This window comes from Aotus nancymaae, unplaced genomic scaffold (genome assembly GCF_030222135.1).
Source record: "Aotus nancymaae isolate 86718 unplaced genomic scaffold, 86718_ANA_hifiasm-v0.15.2.pri h1tg000059l, whole genome shotgun sequence".
NCBI lineage: Eukaryota > Metazoa > Chordata > Mammalia > Primates > Aotidae > Aotus > Aotus nancymaae.
Genome location: NW_026988473.1, coordinates 13,267,658 through 13,283,413, shown reverse-complemented (window position 1 = coordinate 13,283,413; position 15,756 = coordinate 13,267,658). Strand labels below are relative to the sequence as shown.

The following is a 15,756-nucleotide window of genomic DNA, read 5'->3' as shown; positions in this document are numbered from 1 at the left end:
ACAGTTTTATATATAAGGCAGCATTATACCATATGGGGCATTTACTTCTATTTTACACATTCAGATATGTTTAATACACTTCTTAAGGCTATACAATAGAACACAGTATAGTGTGGAATATATTCAACACTTACAAAAAGTGATATGATAAAGAATATAAAGTACTAGTTTTAACACTTCAAAAGATAAGTATATATACTGTTTTTTTACAAATAACATCACAAATGGTCACATATTCACATGCTTTTAAATATTATTTATACTCAATGTAAGGCTACTATCATTTTTGATACATAAAATTTTTCTAGCTCTGAAACAATGCAAAATTTTTAATCCATTCCAGTAAATTCCATCCCAAAGTTGCCGCTTCCCATTAAGTCATGCAACTACCCCTCTTGTAAGATTTTCTAAAACTTTGCCAGGGGAAAAGACCTCTTTTAAAAAATAATCCCAATTAGTGGGAGAGTAAGTAAATGGCTGACACTGGTAGCAAAACCTTAGTTCATTGGAATTGACATGCTTGAAATTGCTATGATTTCTGTCACCACATATTAGTTTATCTGTTCTAGAACTTCATGTAAAAGGAAAAATATAGTAGGTTGTGTCTGGTTAATGCTATTGAAATTCATTTGTGCTGCTGCATATAGCAATAGCTCATTCCATTCTATTGTTGAGTAGTATTCTATTTTAGGAATACAGCATAACTTATATTCTTATTTGCTTATGAATAGTTGATATATTTCCATTTTATACTACTTTGAGTACAGTTATCAATAACATGAATGTACATGTTTTTTAGACATGTTTTCATTCCCCCTTGGAAAACATTTAGAAGGTGAACTCTGTGAACATGTGGTAGTAATGCATTTAACCTTATTTATAACCACCAAACTGTTCTCCAAAAAAGTGAAGTACCATTTTGCATGGTAATCAGCAAGTATGATAATTTTAGGAGCTAATACTCTTCATCATGTTGACACTCAGTACTTGGTAATGAAATATTTTAAATTTTACTCAAGTGAGTTGATGGAAAATAGTATCCCGCTGTTGCCGTAATTCCATTTCCCTGATAGCTGAGGATGTTGGGCCTCTTTATCATGTGCATATTGACCATTAATACTTACTATGTGGAGTATCTTTTATCCTATTTGTATTTGATTGCCTTTTAGTTATAGCTTGTAGGTTTTATTTTTATGTATCTAAGGTCCTATATAAATTAAGTGGGCTTTTTAGTAGATAATCAACCAAATGTCCATGTGTACATGTGTTTTGTACTCTATTCTGTATCATAAATCTATTTATCTATCTTTATAAAGTGCTTCAGTATTCCCAGTACTGTAGGTTTATAGGCAGGCATTGAGTAGGTATTGTGAGTTCTCTAACATTGTTGTTTTTCAAGATTATTTTGGCTATTCTGAATTTATTCTGTGGCATATAGAAGCAGATCTAAAGCCAGGTATGGGGAACCTTGCTTTTATGCCATGAGACTAGGTCTACAACTGTCCACTCTTTTTTTTTTTTTTTTGAGAGTTGACTTTATTGAATCTTTCAAGTCTTTTAATGTGATTTTAATCAAATAATTTTTAATTTTGCATTCATGTATCATTGGTTTATATAATATTAATTATATCATAGAATTACAATAAAAATACTAATGGAATATATTGGTTTGAGAACAAACACAAATAAAGCTTAATTAGCAAATAATTGAACTGATGAGAGAGTAGTAATGGTAATATTAGCCTACCACATTGGGGCGTCCATCAGTGCATTTTATAGATAAATGAGCAGGTTGTGTTAATCTAGCAATGTGGTTATGTGGAGATCAGTTTGGTGAAGAGACCAGGACATGTTTCTGCTCTTCCCATATTACAGTGCATTTGATCAAAGTAGACATTCCTCTCAAGGCTAAGTGGGTTCCTTAGCCTTGAGAGGAATGTCTACTTTAAGAAGTTAAGATTTCTTTTTTTTTTTTTTTTTTGTAATTGTACTTTAAGTTCTGGGGTACATGTGCAGATCTTGCAGGATTGTTGCATAGGTACAAACATGCCATGGTAGTTTGCTGCCTCCATCCCCCGGTCACCTACATCAGGCATTTCTCCCAATGTTATCCCTCCTCAACCTCCCCACTCCCCACTGTCCCTCCCCTAGCCCCCCACCACCCTACAGACCTCAGGGTGTGATATTCTCCTCCCTGTGCCCACATGTTCTCATTGTTCAACACCTGCCTATGAGTGAGAAAATGCAGTGTTTAGTTTTCTGTTCTTGTGTCACTTTGCTGAGAATGCTGGTTTCCAGCTTCATCCATGTTCCTGCAAAGGACATGAGCTCATCCTTTTTTATGGCTGCATGACATTCTATGGTGTATATGTGCCACATTTTCTTTATCCTGTCTATCATTGATGGACATTTGGGTTGGTTTCAGGTCTTTGCTATTGTAAACAGTGTCACAATGAACACATGTATGCATGTGTCTTTATAATAAAATGGTTTATAATCCTTTGGGCGTATACCCAGTAATGGGATTTCTGGGTCAAATGTATTTCTATTTCTAGATCCTTGAGGAATTGCCACACTATCTTCCACAATGGTTGAACTAATTTACACTCCCATCAACGGTGTAAAAGTGTTCCTATTTCTCCACATCCTCTCCAGTATCTGCTGTCTCCAGATTTTTTTTTTTTTTATTGCATTTTAGGTTTTGGGGTACATGTGAAAAACATGCAAAGTTGTTGCATAGGTGCATTCATGGCAGTGTGATTTGCTGCCTCCCTCCCCCTCACCCATATCTGGCATTTCTCCCCATGCTATCCCTCCCCAACTCCCCCCCCCGCTGTCCCCCCCACTCCCCCGCAACAGACCCCCGTGTATAGTGCTCCCCTCCCTGTGTCCATGTGTTCTCCTTGTTCAACACCCTCCTATGAGTGAGAACATGTGGTGTTTGGTTTTGTGTTCTTGTGTCAGTTTGCTGAGAATGATGGTTTCCAGGTTCATCCATGTCCCTACAAAGGACGTGAACTCCTCATTTTTAATGGCTGCATAATATTCCATGGTGTATATGTGCCACACTTTTCCTGTCCAGTCTATCATCGATGGGCATTTGGGTTGGTTCCAGGTCTTTGCTATTGTAAACTGTGCTGCAATGAACATTCGTGTGCATGTGTCCTTATAGTAGAACGATTTATAATCCTTTGGATATATGCCCAGTAATGGGATTGCTGGGTCAAATGGAATTTCTATTTCTAGGTCCTTGAGAAATCGCCACACTGTTTTCCACAGTGGTTGAACTAATTTACACTCCCACCAACAGTGTAAAAGTGTTCCTATTTCTCCACATCCTCTCCAGCATCTATTTTCTCCAGATTTTTTAATGATCGCCATTCTAACTGGCGTGAGATGGTATCTCAATGTAGTTTTGATTTGCATTTCTCTAATGACCAGTGATGATGAGCATTTTTTCATATGTTTGTTGGCCTCTTGTATGTCTTCTTTTGTAAAGTATCTGTTCATATCCTTCGCCCATTTTTGAATGGGCTTGAAGAGAGCCAAATCAAGAACGAACTGCCATTCACAATTGCTACAAAGAGAATAAAATACCTAGGAATACAACTAACAAGGAATGTAAAGGACCTCTTCAAGGAGAACTACAAACCACTGCTCAACGAAATAAGAGAGGACACAAACAGATGGAGAAACATTCCATGTTCATGGTTAGGAAGAATTAATATCGTGAAAATGGCCATACTGCCCAAAGTAATTTACAGATTCAACGCTATCCCCATCAAGCTACCAATGACCTTCTTCACAGAACTGGAAAAAACCACCTTAAACTTCATATGGAACCAAAAGAGAGCCCGCATAGCCAAGTCAATTCTAAGCAAAAAGAACAAAGCGGGAGGCATCACACTACCGGACTTCAAACTCTACTACAAGGCTACGGTAATCAAAACAGCATGGTACTGGTACCAAAACAGAGATATAGACCAATGGAACAGAACAGAGGCGTCGGAGGCAACACAACATATCTACAACCACCCGATCTTTGACAAACCTGAAAAAAACAAGCAATGGGGAAAGGATTCCCTGTTCAATAAGTGGTGTTGAGAAAACTGGCTAACCATATGCAGAAAGCAGAAACTGGACCCCTTCCTGACACCTTACACTAAAATTGACTCCAGATGGATTAAAGACTTAAACATAAGGCCTAACACCATAAAAACACTAGAAGGAAACCTAGGCAAAACCATTCAGGACATAGGCGTAGGCAAGGACTTTATGAGCAAAACACCAAAAGCATTGGCAACAAAAGCCAAAATAGACAAATGGGACCTAATCAAACTCCACAGCTTCTGCACGGCAAAAGAAACAGTCAATAGAGTGAATCGGCAACCAACAGAATGGGAAAAAATTTTTGCAGCCTACCCATCTGACAAAGGGCTGATATCCAGAATTTACAACGAGCTAAAAAAGATTTACAAGTCTCCAGATTTTTTAATGATCACCATTCTAACTGGCATGAGATGGTATCTCAATGTGGTTTTGATTTGCATCTCTAATGACCAGTGATGTTGAGCATTTTTTCACGTGTTTTGGCCTCATAAATGTCTTCTTTTGAAAAGTGTCTGTTCTTATCCTTTGCCCACTTTTTAATGGGTTTTTTGTTTGTTTGTTTGTTTTCTTATAAATCTGTCTTAATTCTTTGTAGATATGGATATTAGCCCTTGTCAGATGGGTAGGTTGCAAAAGATTTTTCCGATTCTGTTGGTTTACTGTTCACTCTGATGATTGTTTCTTGTGCTGTGCAGAAACTCTTAAGTTTAATTAGATCCCATTTGTCTATTTTGGCTTTTGTTGCCATTGCTTTTGGTGTTTTAGTTATGAAGTCCTTGCCTATGCCTATGTCCTGAATGGTATTGTCTAGGTTTTTTCTAGGGTTTTTATGGTGTTAGGTCTTATGTTTAAATGTTTAATCCATCTGGAGTTAATTTTAGTGTAAGGTGTAAGGAAGGGGTCCTATTTCTGCTTTCTGCACATGGCTAGCCAGTTTTTCCAACACCATTTATTAAACAGGGAATCATTTCCCCATTGCTTGTTTTTGTCAGGTTCATCAAAAATCAGATGTCTGTAGATGTGCGGTGTTACTTCTGAGGACTCTGTTCTGTTCCATTGGTCTATATCTCTGTTTTGGTACTAGTACCATGCTGTTTTAATTACTGTAGCCTTGTCATATAGTTTGAAGTCAGGTAGCATGATGCCTCCAGCTTTGTTCTTTTTGCTTAGGATTGTCTTGGCTATGTGGACTCTCTTTTGGTTCCGTATGAAATTTAAAGTGGTTTTTTTTTTTTTTTCAGTTCTGTGAGGAAGGTCAATAGTAGCTTGATGGGGATAGTGTTGAATCTATAAATTGCTTTGGGCAGTATGGTCATTTTCATGATATTGATTCTTCCTAACCATGATCATGGAACGTTTTTCCATCTGTTGTGTCCTCTCTTATTTCCTTCAGCAGTGGTTTGTAGTTCTTCTTGATAATAAAAAGTATTTATGACAAACCTGCAGTGAATATCATACTGAATGGGCAAAAATTGGAAGCACTCCCTTTGAAAACTGGCACTAGACAAGGATGCCCTCTGTCACCATTCCTATTCAATATAGTATTGGAAGTTCTAGCCAGAGCAATCAGGCAAGAAAAAGAAATACATGGTATTGAATTAGGAAAAGAGGAAGTCAAATTGTCTCTATATGCTGACAACATGATTGCATATTTAGAAGACCCCATTGTCTCAGCCCCAAATCTCCTTAAGCTATAAGCAATTTCAGCAAAGTCTCAGGATACAAAATCAATGTGCAGAAATCACAAGCATTCCTATACACCAATAACAGACAGAGAGACAAATCATTAGCTCAATCCCATTCACAATTGCTACAAAGAGAATAGAATACCTAGAAATACAACTAACAAAGGATGTGAAACACCTGTCCACTCTTAAAACAGTCACCTTTGGTGGCAGTTATTAAAGTTAATACTACAACTTGGTACCTTAAAATTGAGCCTAGCTGAAATTTGTACTTGGACTCAACCCTATGGTGTTAGATTAAGGATGAACCATTTGGTTGCTTAGGATGAGACAGTAAAGGAGATAATTATTCTCCATTGAGCTATCTCTTTCACCATTTTTAAGCCAGAATGGCTTCATGTTTGATGCAGAAAATATGAAGTCTGAGAAAATTCCTTTAAGAGGAGAATGTCTTGCTGTCTGAATAAGGAAGCCACGGAGTGAGAATTGAAGAAATTCATTACAGAGCTTATGTAGGAAATCAGCCTCAGGGGTTTTTAGAAATAATTGGTAGTTGAGTTTATGCAATCTAGTCATTAGGACCTCTCAACTTTTGTCATGTAAACATTAGTAATACAGATGTATTAAAATATATTTGGTAAAAGCTTTTAGTGTACCAAGTCATTAATTAGACATGGAGTGAAAATAAATCAAATAAAGCTAAAAGTTTTAACTATGGGAAGAAGTTTGAGAATATATAAATACTAAAGGAATTTTATATAGGCTGGCAGCATTATTTTTCAACTACTCATGATTATAGTTATAATCAGAATGTGTGTTTTGTGGCTATCAGGGACAATAGCAGTGTCCAACTGTGGTGGAATATTATAAACTTTTTGTAGAAAAGAATGTAATGTTTGAAAACCATCTATATTTTATCTATGATATCAAATAGCTGATTTTAGACACTTATTACTGTCATTTTGCATTTTTGTCATCACACAATGAAAATAATATTTTAGTAAATGTTAGTATTTCATAAAAAATGGACAAAAGAAGGAACACTACTTGGAAAAACTCACATTTCACAGCATTTATTCTCATTAAAAAATTTTTAAATTATAATTTATATATGCAAAATATTTACCCCCAACAACATATTATTAGAATGTAGAATAACCTGATACATTTATTCTAGAAATAAAAATTACCAGTATATTATTTTGTAATCAAGATATTTATTACAGCATATGTTTTTGGTGGCAATTTAAATTACCTAAACTGTCAAAACCAAAGTCCATCAATCAAGGAATGGCTAAGTACAAAGTGATTTGTCTATTTTCCAGAGTTGCAAGCTGATATTAAAAATAAGAAAAAGAATTTTCATTGGTCAAGAGAATTCTGCTGATGAATTCCAAAGTAAAACACAAATTTGCAGTAAACATAATAGAGCATGATATTTTAATGCTATTAATATTATTTAATTTTAGTTCTGAGTTTTAGAAAGGGATAGAATTGTATATTTGGGAAGGGAAGATATACAAAACCAAAGAGTTATATTTACGCATTATAATATAAATTGTTACACTGGGCCAGGCGCAGTGGCTCACATCTGTAATCTCATATGCATTATAATATAAATTGTTACACTGGGCTGGGCGCAGTGGCTCATGTCTGTAATCTCAGCACTTTGGGCAGCAGAGGTGGGCAAATTACCTGAGCCCAGGAGTTCTCAACCATCCTGGGCAACACAATGAAACCCCTATTTCTACTAAAAAAAAAAAAAAAAAAAAAATTAGCCAGGTGTGGTGGTGTGCGCCTGCAGTCCCAGCTACTCGGGAGGCTGAGGCAGGAGAATTGCTTGAACCCAGGAGGTGGAGGTTGTAGTGAGCCGATATCACACCACTGTATTCCAGCCTGGGTGACAGAGCAAGACTCTGTCTCAAAAAAAAAAAAAGTTACTCTGGAAAAGTAAAATTGATTCATAAAAAATATGCTTAAAAGCAGGATCAGATGTTATCAAAGTCAGAAGTAAACAAATTTGATATGATTGGATGATGTAATTTCATATTACTGTTATTATGATCAATTTATGTTTAGATGAAGTAGAATACAGTGAATGAAAGAAGACGAAGAAAGAAAGAAAATAAATGGATCCGGCTAAAGACACCATGGTTCATTTTCTGATTCAATTCCTCACAATTTTACTTTGAACACTAGATTAAATTGAAACAGGCACAATTAGAAAAGTGTATATATTTTTACAATCTAAAAAAAGAGGCCCATTGAAACAATGGGAGAATATTAAAATGTAAGGAATCCATTTATTTGCTGAGTGAGAGTACACAATGTAAATGCAGCATTATGTTAGTATACATTCCGTGCCACCGTGTATACAGGCTCATGAGGGAGACAAAGAAGACAGGAATGAAAATGCAACTCACTCTCGAGTGTATCAGTTTTCTTTAATCTGTGTTATTATCTCCATATATTTTTCTCAATTCTGTATTAATACCATTACGATAGATGACCAGATAACTTATTTATCTTCAGCTTGTCAATTCTAAATCAGTGTATCAGGAAGTTATCAGAAACCAGTGTTTGCAATAGTGATAGGATCTGTCAAGGAAGATCTAGAATATCCAATATTTTTCTCATCACTCCTAATCAAAAGCCTACTTTATCTCTAACATATACAATATTAACTTCATCTGATTGAAAACCTCATTCTGAGGTAGCATACTTTATTGTGTTCTTAGCTTTAATTTTTAAACAGCTTCCCCTCCCCTCCCCTCCCCTCCCCTCCCCTCCCTTCCCCTCCTTTCCCTTTCCCTTTTTCCCTTTTTCCCTTTCGCTTTCCCTTTCCCTTCCCTGTCGAGACGGAGTCTTGCTCTGTCACCCAGGCTGGAGTGCAGTGGTGTGATTTCAGCTCACTGCAACCTCCACCTCCCAGCTTTAAGAAATTCTTCTGTTTCAGCCTACCCAGTAGCTGAGACTACAGGCACACACCACCATGCCTGGCTAATTTTTGTATTTTTAGTATAGACAAGGTTTTGCCATGTTGGTCAGTCTAAATAGCCTTTTTATATTGTGTTATAATCACATATTTACTTACTTCCTGGCAAAAAGTACAGGTTGCACTAAGAAGACAGGTTTTGTCCAGAAAAAGAGGAAAACCTAATTACTTTCTTGCTTTCTATCTAGCCTACACGTTCTTTCTGGTTCAAGCTTACTTATCTTTAATACTCAGTGCCTGCTATGAAATATCTATTACTAATTTTCTGGTTACTTTTACTCCCTTTGAACGATATAAGCCTTTCTATTTAACTCTGCAACTGTAAGCTTGATATAGTGTGCCTTATTTATAAATAGCAGAGGTTCCAATATGATCTTGAAAATTGCTTAGGACCTACACTACCTGAATATAGTATTTATTTATTCCATTGAGGTGACAAAGAGTATGGGTTGCTCTAAGAGGACATGTTTTGTCCAGTAAAAGAGGAAAACCTAAGCAGATAGAATATTTCTACTTTTGGATGTTATAATTGGTTGGACAGAGTATTAAACAAAGATTATTGTACACAACTATGCAACTGGATATTATGATATTAAGTGGGAATTTTGAATCAGTTGGTCAAAGTTCTCTTTAGAGCATCTTTTACTTCTTTGTTCCTTAGGCTATAGATCAATGGATTCAGCATAGGAATCACCAGGGTGTAAAACACTGAGGCCATTTTATCAGTAGCCAAAGTATGACTGGACTTGGGTTGCAAGTAAATAAATAATAATGTCCCGTAGAACACAATCACCACTATCAGATGAGAGCTACAGGTGGAGAAGGCTTTGTACCTTCCTTCCTTTGAATTCATTCTGAGAATGGCCACTAGAATAAACACATAGGATATGAGAACAATTGAGAGGGAGAAGAGCAAATTACAGCCTGAGAAGATCAAAATTATTAATTCTAACTCATGTGTGTCAGAACAGAGTAATGACATCAGAGGGATAGAGTCACAGTAAAAATAACTGATGATGTTTGAGCCACAGAAGGACAGTTTAAATAACTTAATTGTGAGAAATAGTGACACAAATGTGCTATAGAGATAGGGAACGAGTACCAGCACCCAACACACTTTCTCTGCCATGATGATCACATACAGAAGAGGTTTACAGATGGCTACGTAGCGATCATAGGCCATTGCTGATAGAATAAAGAGCTCAGTGATGATGAAAATCTCAAAGAATGCTAGCTGAGTGGCACACCAATTGTAGGAAATTATATTTTTGTTCACTATGAAGTTTACCAACATCTTCGGGGCAATAACAGTGGAGTAACCAAGATCAGTAACTGACAAATGTCTAAGGAAAAAGTACATGGGGGTTTGTAGCTTGGAGTCCAAGTAGGTCAAGATAACCATGCCCAAATTGCCCATCACTGTGGCCAAGTATACGATGAAGAAGAGTCCAAACAGTGGAGCCTGCAGCCCAGGATTGTCTGTAATCCCCATGAGAATAAATTCAGTCACCTTGGTCACTGCGGTGTGATTGTGCTTCTCCATATGTTTCATCTTGGTGACCTGTGCAAACTATAAAATCAGTATTTATTGTATTTGAAACACTATCTTCTAAGAAAATTAACAATATGACATATGAGCCATAGAGGTATTTCCTTTATTTCAAATTCTAAATAGAGACTCCTCTTTCCATCAGGTAAAAACCACACAAAACTACACTCACATTCGTTAAAACTTTGATAAAGTGTGAATTTAAAGGGGAAAGATATTTTGAAGTTGTTGTTTTGATGTAGCTACTCTGACCTGCTTTTTTTGACCCAAAGTCATTTTTAGTATGTAAAAATAGCTACCACTTCTGTTTCTGCTTACCACAATTTTCAAGTAGTTTGTAAAACAAATATCTACACCTAAACCATTGAATTTTACATTTTTGCTATTGAAAGGAGCAAGACAAGATTTTCCAAACTGTTGATGGAGTAATGAATCAGGCAGTAAGTAGCACATCTCTGACCATTCTATACATGTCAATACTTCTGTCTATGAATTCAACTTGTTTACCCAAAACAAAATTTATGCCATAATTTGAGAATTTTGTTAATAATCTCTATCTTGTCTGCATTTGCCACATCTGAACTTTTTGCCTATTGAATTCCTCCTTCTGCTGATCCCCCAGTTACACATCATTCTTCTGCAGAAAAAGGACCTTGTCATTCTTACAATTTATGAACATTTAAGAGAGAATCATAAAAAAGGGCTCAGCGAATAGTGAAATACAAATGAATGTGCTAGGCAATTTTGCAAGTGTCTTACAGATATTAACTCATATGATCTACACAATAACACTAGGGCGTAGTCAGTAATACCATCCCCATTTAAAAGAAAAAGAAACTGAGGCACAAAGAGTTGGATAACTTAAAGATCATTCACATTATAAGTTGTAATGTCAGGATTCAAATAAAGTCATTCTGCCTTCAGAATATGTTCTCATAAACACTGTAACACACCACTTCTCCATTAGAGACACCCTTCATTGGTAGGAAATGAGAATGAGACAGGGAAGACACAAGGTAAATAATGATAGACAAGATCTTTGGTAAAATAGATGACTGAAGCATGAAGTAATTTGAAAGCTAAGGTGGCATAAACAATGAATAGCACCAAGTATTGGGGACTGTATAAACAGGTCTGTCTGCACATCTGTCCTATTGATGACAGAACAGTATATTGCAAGGGAGGAAATAGTTTTGCAGAGTATGAGACCCTTCAAGATTTTGGGTGACAATCTACTTTAAGGATGTACCCTTAGACATTTTCTAAGACCAATGTTTCTACTTACCTCAATGGAGAGTCTGCTTTGCTTTCTACTGCTTTAGGTCTCATAGGTGGCTACAGAATGGATTTAAATTTTTTCTACCCCCTTGAGACTCATTGTGTTGTTGTTTTTCAACATTAAACAAACTGTCCATAATTACCCGAGGGAAAGTGCCTTGGATATCTGTTGGTTATTCTCTGAATGTTCCATTTAGAAAAAGTCATAAGTACTTATGCCTCTGTCTAACTGAATAAATAAATTATGCAATATCACTAAAGACTGGAAATCACAAATGCCAGTTTCATCACTGCATGCAAATACTACATATGTAATCCCCAACAAGTCACAAGTAAATGGAATAATGACTTTCTAGAAAAAATGTTATGCAATATTTGATAATACATCCATTGATCAAATATGTTTTGTTGAATATGTAATTATAAACTGATATAAAACAATTTGTTATAAACCTTATTAGGCTGAGATAAAATAAGGTTTTATTTTTTTTTTATGTCAAGAAATCAGTGGTAAATAATTTCTTCATTTGTTTATTATTTATCTCTGACTGTTTTTAAGAATTTTTCTTTGTTATTGGTTTTCAGAAATTTGATTGTAATGCATTTTAGCATAATTTCCTTTTGATTTACCCCACTTGGAATTATTTTAGCTTTTTATATGTCCAGGATTTTTTTTTAAATACGTTTAGAAAAAAATTCTGGCCACATTTCTTCCTGTGTGTTTTCTGCACTATATAATCTCTTCTTTCCACTTAGACTTAAAATTCAACATGACTGAAAATAACTTGTTATTGTTGTAGACGTCGCTAAGACTTCATCGTTTTTGTTCAATATCTTTTTACTCTGGCTTTATTTTCAGTGGTCTTCATTGTTGACTGTTTATGTAATCTTTTGTTCAGTGTATAATATGCCATTGTCCTCATTCCATAGATGTTTTTCATATCCAATACTCTATTTTTGTTTAGAAGTCCCATATCTGTTGTTTCTTAAATCTTCATTTTTTTCTCACAATGTTAATGTTTTTGTTAAATCATTTGGTGTACTGAACATGTTCATAACAGTTGTCTTAAATCTCTTGCCTGCTATTTCTATCATTATACCATTTCAAAATCTATTTGAATTAGCTCCAAGATAGGGTCACATAGCCCTGCTTTCTCAAATGCCTAGTATTTGTGATTGGATGGTGAATATTGTGAATTTTGTGTTAATGAGTGCTGTATATTTTTGTATTGTTTTCCGAGAGAATATTAAGTGTTTTAAACAGATTAGTCAGCAGTATTTGACACTCGTTTTCAAGCCCTCAGAAGCATTTGGAGTAACATTTGCCTCTGAAATCTCTAGTGGGTGCCCCGTTATTGATCAAGGGTGATACATTCCAGCTTTTTTGGAACTCGAATGTCTTCCTTCCCAGTGTGATTCCTAAGAATTGTTTAGCTTAAACTTCTTAGGTCATTCTTTGAAAAGCCTTGTGGACATTTGATATAGCCATGCATAATTTAGAATTCAGACTCATTTCAAAGAGATCTTGAAATGGAGGAAAGGATGAAAAATAATAACAAAAATAATACATGTAAGAAACAAACAGCAATAAGTAGAAAGTATGTCTTCTAACATCTGTAATTATTTTTAAGTTTCAACTTTTATTTTAGACACAGAGATACATGTGCAGGATTGAAACATGCGTATATTGCATGATACTGGGCTTTGAGATACGGTTCCCTTCACTCATGTAAGGAAGCACAGTACTCAATAATTAGTTTTTCAACAGACACCCTTCTCCCACTTCACCGTAGTCCACAGTGTCTTTTGTTTACATGTTTATAACCATGTTTGCTCAATGTTTAGCTCTCATTTAAAAGTGAGAACATGCAGTGTTTTGTTTTCTGTTCCTGCTTTAATGATGGCTTCTAACTGCATCATGTTGTCAAAGAACATGATTTTGTTCTTTTTTGTGGCTTCATAGTACTCCAGGATATGTATGTAACTTATTTTCTTTATCCAATCCATCACTGATTGGCACATAGGTTGATTTCATGCCTTTGCTATTGTGAATAGTGTGATGATGAACATGTGTCTTTGTGGTGGAATGATTTATTTTCCTTTTGGATATATAGCCAGTAACAGAATTGCTGGGTCAAATGATAGCTCTACTTTAAGTTTTTTGAGAAATCTCCGAACTGCTTTTCACAGTGGCTGAAATAATTTACATTCCCATCAGCAGTGTAAGCGTTTTCTTTTCTAGGCAGACTTGCCAGTATCTGTTTTTATTTATTTTTTAATAATAGCCATTCTTACAAGATCAGATAGTATCTCATTGTGATTTTGATTTGCATTTCTGATTATTACTTCTGATTAGCATTTTTATTTGTTTGTTGGTTACATGTAAGTCTTCTTTTGAAAAGTAACTGTTCATGTCCTTTTCTGATATTTTAATGGGTTTGTTTTTTGCTTGATGGTTTGTTTACGTTTCTTAGAGACTCTGTATATTAAACCTTGATCAGATGCATACTTTGTGAATATTTTCTCCAATTCTGAAGTGTCTGTTTACACTGTTTATTTTGCTATGCACAAGCAATTTAGTTTAATTAAGTCTAACTTGTCAAATTTTTGTTTTTGTTGCAATTGCTTTTGTAGACTTATCCAAAAATTCCTTGCCAAGGCTGAGGTCGAAAGACTATTTCCTAGATTATCTTCTAGGATTTTTATAGTATGGAATTTTACATTTAAGTCTTTCAGCCATCTCGAGTTAATTTCTGTGTGTGGTGGAAAGTAGTGAGTACAATTTCAATATTCTGCATATGGTTAGTTAGCCTTGTCAAAGATCAAATGGTTGTAATTGTATGGCTTTATTTCTGAATTTTCTCTTTTGTTCCAGTGATACGTGTTGTAATGGTATTGTTTTTTAGATTACTGTAGCCTTACATTATAGTAGTTTAAAGTTTGGTTGAGTGATGCCTCTGGGTTTTTTCTTTTTGCTTAGGATTGCTTTGGCTATTTTGGCTCTTTTTTTGACTCCATATGAATTTTAGGATATATTTTTTTCTAATTCTATGATGAATGATGCTGGTAGTTTGACATGAATAACACTGAATACATAAATTACCTTGACACTATGGTCACTTTAACAATGTTGATTCTTCCAGTCTATGAGCATGCAATGTATTTCCACTTGTCTATGTCATCTCTGATCTATTTCAGGAGTGTTTTGTGGTTCTCTTTGTAGAGCTCTTTTGCCTCCTTCACTAGCTGATTCCTTGGTACTTCATTTTCTTTGTGGCTACTGTAAATGGGATTGTGTTCTTGATTTGACTCTTGGACATTTAGGAGCCTCTTGGTGGAGGCTTTAAGGTTTTCTAGGTACAGAATCATATAATCAGTGAAGAGAGATAGTTTGACTTCTTCTGTTTCTACTTTTATGCGTTTTTTGTTGTTGTTCTTGCCTGATTACTCTGGCTAGAACTTGTAGTGCAATGTTAGATACCAGATCTTTGTACATCTGGTAGAATTAGGCTGTGAATTTTTCTAATCCAGGGCTTTTTTTTTTTATTATTCAGTTTTAAAACTCAAAATTGGTCTAGTCAGGGTTTTAATATATTCCTAATTTAATCTTGGGATAGTGTGTATTTCCAAGAATTTATCCATTTCATCTAGATTTTCCAATTTGTGTGCACTGAGGAGTTCATAGTGTTCTGAGGCTGTTTTGTATTTTTATGAGAACAATGTAACATCACATTTTCATCTCTGATACAGCTAGTGGTCTATCAGTCTTGTTCAATTTTTTCAAAGAATCAACACTTGGTAATTTTTGTGTCAATTTTTCTGTCTCAGTTTTGTTCAGTTCTTCTCTAACTTTTCTCCTGCAGAAAATGCTTGCTTCTACCTATAAAAGTCATCAAGATATCCCATAGATGAGGATGTTGGAGCCACGGTTCCTTGACCAGATGAGAAAAAGAGAACACAGCATCCTGCACACATAAAAGTAGAAATTCATGGTTGTTAATTGTTGCAATTACATCTCTCACAGAATGAGTTTATATTGGATAAGTGGGAAAATCTTCCTTATGCCCCAGAAATAACACTATCATTAAGCCTGAAACTTAAGATAACTTGATACTTAATAAAACAATCCAACTTCTAAC

The 15,756-nt window shown here is 35.3% G+C and overlaps 1 protein-coding gene across 1 annotated transcript; it reads right to left on the bottom strand.

The window, feature by feature from the left end:
- Positions 1-9,400: 9,400 nt before the first annotated feature.
- On the bottom strand, positions 9,401-10,342 carry LOC135270177 (olfactory receptor 8K1). Its single transcript, XM_064365510.1, has one exon. It carries the CDS (start codon positions 10,340-10,342, stop codon positions 9,401-9,403), a length of 942 nt encoding a protein of 313 aa, XP_064221580.1.
- Between the last annotated feature and the right edge of the window lie 5,414 nt (positions 10,343-15,756).